At 39.9% G+C, this 8,735-nt stretch overlaps 1 protein-coding gene across 1 annotated transcript; it reads right to left on the bottom strand.

Moving 5' to 3' along the window:
- Positions 1 to 207: 207 nt before the first annotated feature.
- LOC112721273 (uncharacterized) lies at positions 208 to 837 on the bottom strand. Its single transcript, XM_025772343.1, has one exon. The coding sequence runs from the start codon at positions 835 to 837 to the stop codon at positions 208 to 210; it is 630 nt and encodes a 209-aa protein (XP_025628128.1).
- Positions 838 to 8,735: the final 7,898 nt, after the last annotated feature.

Here is an 8,735-nt window from a genome sequence, read left to right as displayed (position 1 = left end):
TGTTAATGAACTCCTCATGAGCAATTCAATAAAAATCAAACAAAACAAGCATACTTGAGCAAACTCACAAAATCAAGCAATCACAAAATTCACAAAGACTCAAAAAGCTATATTGAAGAAACTATGTACAAAGGAAGATCATACCATGGTGGGGTGTCTCCCACCTAGCACTTTTCTTTAACGTCCTTAAGTTGGACGATCATGAGCTCAAGTCTCTTTGCCTTTGGGTGCATCCTCAAGAAGGAACACCTCAACCTCTTTGTTGCTTTTCATCTTCTCTCCATGGTAAAGCTTCAGACGATGATCATTAACCTTGAGAATTGTGGGGCTTGAAGGGTGACTCAAATGGAAGACACCATATGGCTCAGCTTTCTCCACCCTATAAGGTCCTTCCCACCTTAATCTTAACTTGCCTGGCATCAACCTCAATCTTGAGTTATAGAGGAGGACTAGGTCCCCAGCCCTAAACTCTCTCCTTTTGATGTTTCTATCATGCACCGCTTTCATCCTCTCTTTGTAGAGCCTCGAATTCTCATAGGCTTCCAACTGAAGACACTCAAGCTCCACCAACTGTAACTTCCTTTCGATTCTGGCCCCCCCAAAACCTGAGTTGCATTCTTTTACGGTCCAATAAGCCTTATGCTCTACCTCCACCGAAAGATGGCAAGCCTTCCCATAGACCAACTGGAACGGGCTCATACCGATCGGCGTCTTGTAAGCCATCCAATAGGCCCAAAGCGCATCTCCAAGCTTAGAGCTCCAATCCCTCCTATGAGGCTTTACAATATTTTCCAATATGCGCTTGATTTTCCCGATTGGAGACTTCGGCTTGGCCATTTGTTTGGGAGTGATATGCCGTGGCCACCTTGTAAATGATACCATACTTCTTCATCAACCCTGTCATCCTTTTGTTGCAAAAATGAGAGCTTTGATCACTCACGATTGCTCGTGGTGATCCAAAGTGACAAATAATGTTATTCCAAACAAAAGAAAGAACCACATTAGCATCATCAGTTCGGGTGGGAATTACCTCCACGCACTTGGAAACATAGTCAACAGTTAGCAGAATATATATGAAACCATTAGAGTTTGGAAATGGGCCTATGAAGTCAATACCCCAAACATAAAAAATTTTGCAAAACAATATAGTTTGTTGGGGTATCTCATTCTTCTTGAAAATATTTCCAAACCTAAGGCATTGTGGACAAGAGCTACAAAAGAGAGATGCATACTTGAAGAGTGTAGGCCACCAAAATCCGTAATCTAAGACCTTTCTAGCCGTTCTTTGAGGACCAAAGTGGCCACCACCCTCAGAAAAGTGGCAAGCCTCCAAGATAGGCTGAAATTCAGATTGGGAAATACACCTTCTAATTACTTGATCGGCACCACATATCCACAAGTAGGGGTCATCCCATATATAATATTTGGATTCGCTTTTGAGCTTATCCTTTTGATGTTGAGAAAAATTGGGAGAAAAGGTGCGAGCAACCAAGTAATTCGCAATAGGTGCATACTAAGGGATCACCTCGGATATTGCCAGCAAGCCCTCAAGAGGAAATGTATCATTGATAGGAGTGGAATCGCCCTTTGTGTGCTCAAGGTGACTCAAGTGGTCCGCCACTAAATTTTGGGATCCACTCCTATCTTTTGATCTCTAGATCAAACTCTTGCAATAGCAGCACCCATCGGATTAACCTTGGTTTCGATTCCTTTTTGGCCAACAAATACTTCAAAGCCGCATGGTCCAAATATACTACCACCTTAGAGCCAAGTAAATAAGCCCGGAATTTATCCAAGGCAAAGACAATCGCTAACAATTCCTTCTCGGTGGTAGTATAGTTGGACTGGGCTCCATTAAAAGTCTTAGAGGCATAGGCAATGACATATGGATTCTTACCCTCGCGCTGAGCTAGCGCCGCCCCTACCGCATAGTTTGAGGCGTCACACATGATCTCGAATGGCCTAGTCCAGTCAGGCCCTCTTACAATAGGAGCTTAGGTCAAAGCAATTTTCAACTTGTCAAATGCCTCCATGCACTCTTCACTTAAATCAAATTCCACATCCTTTTGCAATAATCGAGAGAGAGGTAGTGCCACCTTACTAAAGTCGTTAATGAACCGCCGGTAAAAACCTGGATAACCAAGAAACGCATGGACTTTCCTCACAGAAGAGGGGTAAGGCAACCCAGAAATAACACCGACCTTTGCCGGATCAACAGAGATTCCGTCACTAGAGACAATGTGCCCTAAAATAATACCTTGTCTTACCATAAAGTAGCATTTTTCAAAATTAAGCACAAGGTTTGATTTAGTACACCTCTCTAATACTTTTGCTAGATTGTCCAAACAAAGATCAAAGGAATCCCCAAAAACACTAAAATCGTCTATAAACACCTCGATGCAATGCTCAAAAAGATCTGGAAATATACTCATCATACACCTTTGGAATATAGCCGGTGCTTTGCACAAGCCAAATGGCATTCTTTTATATGCATACATTCCGAAGGGGCATGTGAAGTTGGTTTTCTCTTGTTCTTTCGGAGCAATGTGGATTTGAAAATAACCAGAATAGCCATCTAAGAAACAGTAATGAGATTTATCGGACAAGCGATCAAGCATTTGATCGATGAAAGGTAATGGAAAGTGATCCTTCCTAGTGGCCAAGTTCAAGCACCGATAGTCAATACACACCCTCCATGAGTTTTGCACCATTGTGGCTATAAGCTCATCATTCTCATTCTTGATTTTAGTAACACCGGATTTTTTCGGAACCACTTGCACGGGGCTCACCCACTCACTATCTGAAATCGGATAAATAATGTCAGCTTCTAACAACCGGGTGACCTCCTTCTTCACAACCTCTAGAATGGTGGGATTTAAACGCCTTGCCAAATGGGTTTGGATCCTTCTTCTAGGAAAATTTGGTGTTCACATACTTGAGGGCTTATGCCAACCAAGTCCGCCAAGCTCCACCCAATAGCCTTTTTGTTTCTCCTCAAGATATTAAGCAACTTCTCCTCTTGGTGGGAGGAGAGCTCCTTTGCAACAATTACCGGGAGCTTTTGGTCATCTTCAAGAAAGGCATATTTTAGGTGGGGTGGAAGTGGTTTTAAATCTACATTTTGTTCATGACTTGGCACTCGGTCATCTGGTAGTAACGGAGGTGATAAGGCATCTTCTTCACAGACATGGGGTTCCCCACATTTGGACCATGAATCATACTTTTCTCATTAAAACCATCATGGTGAACTTCGGCCACCACATTATAAATCATATCACACCATAAAATAGAGTGGTCTTCCGGTGGATGTCTCATGGCTTCATCAAGATTAAAGCTCACCGTTCTTCCATCGATCTCAAAAGAATAGGTACCCGAAAAAGCATCTAATTTGAACCGGGAGGTCTTCAAAAATGGCCTCCCAAGTAAGATAGATGAAGTCCTTTCGGAATCACGAGGGGGCATCTCAAGAATATGAAAATCAATCTGAAAGACCAATCCCTTTATACTCACTAGAACATCCTCCGCAATACCAACTACAGAAATTATGCTTTTATCCGCCAAAACAAACCAGGTGGCCGACCATTTCAACGGTGGAAGCTTCAAGATCTCATAAACAGACAAAGACATAATGCTCACACAAGCGCCGAGATCACACATGCAATCAACAAATTATATCCCATCTATGGTGCAAGTGACTAGGCAAGGACCGGGGTCACCACACTTTTCCGGGATATCACCCATCAAAGCCGAAATTGAGCTTCCCAATGGAATAGTTTCTAATTCATGGATCTTTTCCTTGTTCATGCATATGAATCCTTTAGAAACTTTGCATATTTAGGGACTTGGCGGATAGCATCAAAAAGAGGAATGGTTGCCCCAACCTGCTTGAATATCTCCACCATCTTGGGGTCTAGCTCAACTTGCTTCTTGGTCTTCCTTGCCAATGTGGAAAATGGAATTGGAGTAGCTTCTTGCAAGACATTTCCATCCTTAAGAACTCCGCTCCTTGGTTGAGCAATCACTTCTTCAACTACCTCTTGTACCTCATCCTCCTCTTCAATGTCTTCTACCTCCACCACATCCTCATCTTGAGTGACATCTCTTGAACTTGGCTCATCGAGACCCCTCTCTTGCAATTTGGTGCCGGACTCAAGGTGATGGCATTGATGCCACCCTTGGGGTTGGGTAAAGGTTGAGAAGGTAGTACACTAGAGCTTGAGGGTTGAACATTAGAGGTAGAGGTTGGTTCCATACGGGAAAGAAGGGCTTGGATGGTTGAGGTGAGACCGTTAATGCTAGAGTTAAATGAGGCTTGAAACTCTCTTTGTCGTTGAAGAATAGAACGGAGTGTCTCATCTTGGTTGGAGGAAGAAAGAGGGTAAGTGATTTGGGGCACTTGTGGTTAGTTGAGTTGATGTGCTTGCCTTTGATGAGGTGGTTGGTAGGTTTGGTAGGCTCTTCCTTGGTTTTGGTATTAGTATGGAGGGTTTTGTTGGTACCGATTTTGTTGGTTGTTGTTGTTCCATCTTTGGTTCCCACCATTCTCCCTTCCTCCTTGATTATAGTTATCCTTCCATTCTTGGTTGGAATTATCTTGCCAACCTTGATTATAGTTACTCCCTTGATTATAGTTACCTCCTTATTGGTGATAGCCTTAGTTTGGACAATTGTAGTAGGCATTAGTAGTCGCCAAGGTATTATCCTCTTGGAGACTTGGGCATTCATCAGTGTAATGGGAGTAACAAGAGAAAATTCCGCACACTCGTTGAGGGACCAACTGTTGACATTGTTGTTGTTGAGGAGGTGGAGGTTATTGTTTATTGAGTTGGAGTTGCTTGAGAATATTTGTCATCTCTCCCAAGGTCTTGGTAAGGGCGGCGGTCTCACCACTAGAAGAAACTTCATTTATGACTCTTGGATGGTTGTTTCTTTGTCTAGCATGTTGGGTGGACTCGGCCAAATCGGTGATTAGTTGCCATGCTTCCTCCGCTGTTCTATACTTTGTCAAGGAACCATTACTTGAAGCATCCAAGAGGATCTTGTCTTGAGGTTTCATTCCTTGGCAAAAATAGCTAATCAACACTAGAGTGTCAATCATGTGGTGAGGGCATGAGTCAAGAAGCTTCCAAAACCATTCCCAATACTCATAAAGTGTTTCCAATTTACCTTGGACAATGCATGAAATTTCTTTCCTCAATCTATCTGTCACCTCCAGAGGAAAGAATTTATCTAAAAACTCCCTTCTAAGCAAATCCCAATCACCAATAATCTCATCGGGCAAAGTGTAGAACCACTCTTTAATTCCTTCCTCAAGAGAGAATGGGAAGGCAAACAACCAAATAGCAACCTCATTGGAACCCTCCCGCCTAGTTGTGGAGCAAACACCTTGAAAGTCTCTAAGGTGTCTAATAGGATCTTGGGCGGGAAGTCCATGGAACTTGGGTAGAAGATTGATCAATGCGGTTTTGAGTTCAAAATTAGCATTTAACTCCGGATGACGCACTTGAAGCGGTTGAAGAACAAAGTCCGGAGCACTGGCTTTCTTAAGAGTGACTCTTCTTGGAGCGGCCATAGTATCGGTACCTAATTCAATGGAAGAAGTATTAGTAGTATCAATGATAGAATAGATGGTTTCTTCCTCAAATGACGCTTCGGATTCAACGTCGGGTACCGTTGGTGAATTGGTAGGAACCCTTTCACCACCTCCAAAGGCTAACCATCTCCGAGCTTGCCTAAGATGTGATATAGTTCTCTCAATTTCTGGATCAAAAGGGGCTAAGCTTGGATCCGGTAGTGAATGCGTCATTCAATGAAAGAAGCATAGAGCTTATGACAATAAGATGCACTAAACAAAGATTAATCCTAACTAACAATTGAACTAGCAAACAATCAAGGAAAATGCAAGTATTCACATATTAATATATTTACACTAACCAACAACATGGAACACATATGCAACTCCCCGGCAATGGCGCCATTTTGATGCGTGATATTTTGTCGGTATAGAATTTTCCAATAGGATTATGCCGTGAGTATAGTCTAAACCAACAAGCTATAACGCATCAAACTTAGAAAATGTGTCACCACAATTCAAAATCAATAACCGGGAGTAGAATTCTGAGTCATTCTCCCTAGGAGTTGCCCTAAGATACACATCATTGGTTAGAAGTTCTCTTGGTAGTTTGAAGTTGAATACAAGAAAAGTAAATAAACATGAATTAAAGCAATGAGCAATTAACAATTGAACTAAGGAAAACAAGAACTTAAGCTAGCAAGTGAATGATTATCAATCAATGTAAAATCCTTGGCTAGGGGTGAGAATTGGAATTCCTATCCTCATTGCCTCCCTCAATTGTGATAAGAATTGGTTATTGCTACACTTAGTTAACCTCTAACTATGAAGGAAAGTCAAGTGGAGATAATCAATTTGAGTCCACAAGTCCTAGTCAAATCCTAAAGAAAGACTAGAGTTAGTGCCATTCAAATCGATTAGCAATTTTCAATTATCAATCAACAAAAGGCTTTGACAATTCAAGTTTCTCCAATTACCCAACTCCCAAGCCAAGAGTGAAAATCTACTCCATAGCTATAGTTGACATTTTCTCAAACATTTGGTGAGCAATAATGAAAGACATTATGGAATTGAGAAGAGAATTTGAATTAAAGCTATCTACTACAAGTAATTAACAACAATCAAGCAATTAACAACAATGAACATGAAATTCCTCAATGCATTAATAGAAATCAATGTAAACAAGATCCAAATCCTAGATCCAAAATAACTAGAGTAAGAAAAACACTAAATGAGAGTAGGAGAATGAGATCTACAAATTGAAGCAATGTAAGACTGAAATTAAATTCAGATCTAACCAAAGGATCCAAGTGAAATTGAAATTGAGAAAGCCAAAACTTAGAGAGAAGATAGAGTTTCTCTCTCTAGAACCACAATTCAAAAACTAGCTAGAAAATTGTCTAATGTGTGTATCCCCCTTTCCTCCTTGGTCCCTTGGGTCTTTTCCCTCCAAAATTCAGCTCAAATTGGGCCTGGAGCTCCTCAGAAATCGCCAGGCACGATTTCACTAATGAAGTCACGTGCCGAGCGTCACGCGTACGCATGGGTCACGCGTACGCGTCGTCTGGGTTTTTGCGATCCACACGTACGCGTCAAGCGTGCGTACGCGTCGATGAGATTTCTGCCCAGCCACGCGGAGGCGTCAACTTTTGCGTGCGAATCCCAAATCCAAGCTCCCACACGTGCGCGTCGATGTTAAAACTCCAAAGATCCATTTTTCATGCTCCTTCCACTTATGCATGCTTCCTTCCTCTCTTCTAGACCATTCTTGCCCCTATAAACTCTGAAATCACTCAGCAAACAGATCATGGCATCGAATGGTAATAGAGGGATATAAAAATATAGCATATTTAAGGCCTAAAAAGCATGTTTTCAATCATCAAGCAAAATTAGGAAGGAGACACAAAAGTATGCATTTTTATATGGATAAGTGTGATAGAATATTGATAAAACTCTCTAAATTCTATACAAAATAAACCCTAAAATTGGGGTTTATCACTTTTTTTTACTAGTTTTGGATGATTTTTTTTCTATGTTTTGGATTTTTTATTTTTTTTTGTTTGGATACTTTTTTTTAATAGTTTTAGATTTTTTTTTAATTTTTTGATGTTCTTTTTTTAATATTTTTTCAATATCTCTTTTTTTTATTAAGTTTTGGATGTTTTAGAATTTTTAAAATGGTTTAAATTTTTTTTTAGATTCTGGATGTTTCTTTTTTATCACAAGTAGTGGACCAGCGTTGAGACTCGGCGTTGCAGGTTAATGGTGATGGCATAGCAGGGGGTTGTTGAGAGTGGAGGGTTGCAGTGAAATTAGGGTAACGAGAAGGTAAAATGTAAAAGTGAAATTAGGATTAGCGTATGGGGAATTAAATTGGGATGTTTTTCTATGTTTATTGGGCCTTGGAATGCAGCTCAATACAATGTTGTCAAAGCTATTGGCTACACCTCCTGTTAGTTACCTAGCAGAATTGTTATTATTATTATTATGTTGGTTCCTAAAATTTTATCAAATTCGTAACTAAGCTCTTATATTTTTTTTTGTTTCAATAGGATTCCTACATTACTTTTAATTTTGTAAGTAGGTTCTTGATATTGTAAAAATTTTAGACTTAACAGAATATTTCTCTATAAATTGAAAGTACCACAATTAAGAACCTAATTAAATCTTTGACCACTTATTTTTTGGGCGAAATATTTCATTAATTTTGATATTTTCGACATAATAATGACCAAATTACAAAATTAAAAGTAATACAGGGACCAATCAAAAAGAAAAAAATATAAGGACTTAATGATAAGTTTGGTGAAACTATGGGGACCAATACAGTAATTAAACCCATTTTTTATAGATTGTCAATCCTTCATAGATGTGATACATGTAATAATAGAGAATAGTATTGGGGTATTGTTTTAAAAATTAAACTAGATGCCATTCGAATAGGAAAAATCGAAAATCGATTCTTCGTCCAAGTTAAGAATTGGATTTGAACATGAAAAATCAACCAAGAACTAGAGAATCAAAACCAACTGGTTCTTAAATTTTGTCCTAGAAAGCAACAAAAAATACAAAACAAACCCTAGATCTCCACTTATTCATGTCCATTCTCAACTTCCTTTCCAATAGTTACGTCACCCCTCAAACATCATTTTCCATCACTCTG

This window comes from Arachis hypogaea, chromosome 11 (assembly GCF_003086295.3).
Source record: "Arachis hypogaea cultivar Tifrunner chromosome 11, arahy.Tifrunner.gnm2.J5K5, whole genome shotgun sequence".
Taxonomy (NCBI): Eukaryota; Viridiplantae; Streptophyta; class Magnoliopsida; order Fabales; family Fabaceae; genus Arachis; species Arachis hypogaea.
Note: the sequence above shows the minus strand (reverse complement) of the source record. Positions and strands in the feature narration are given on the sequence as shown.

Excerpts from the sequence above, each read along its gene's own strand:
- LOC112721273 (XM_025772343.1), bottom strand. The coding sequence starts at position 837 with ATGGCCAAGCCGAAGTCTCCAATCGGGAAAATCAAGCGCATATTGGAA.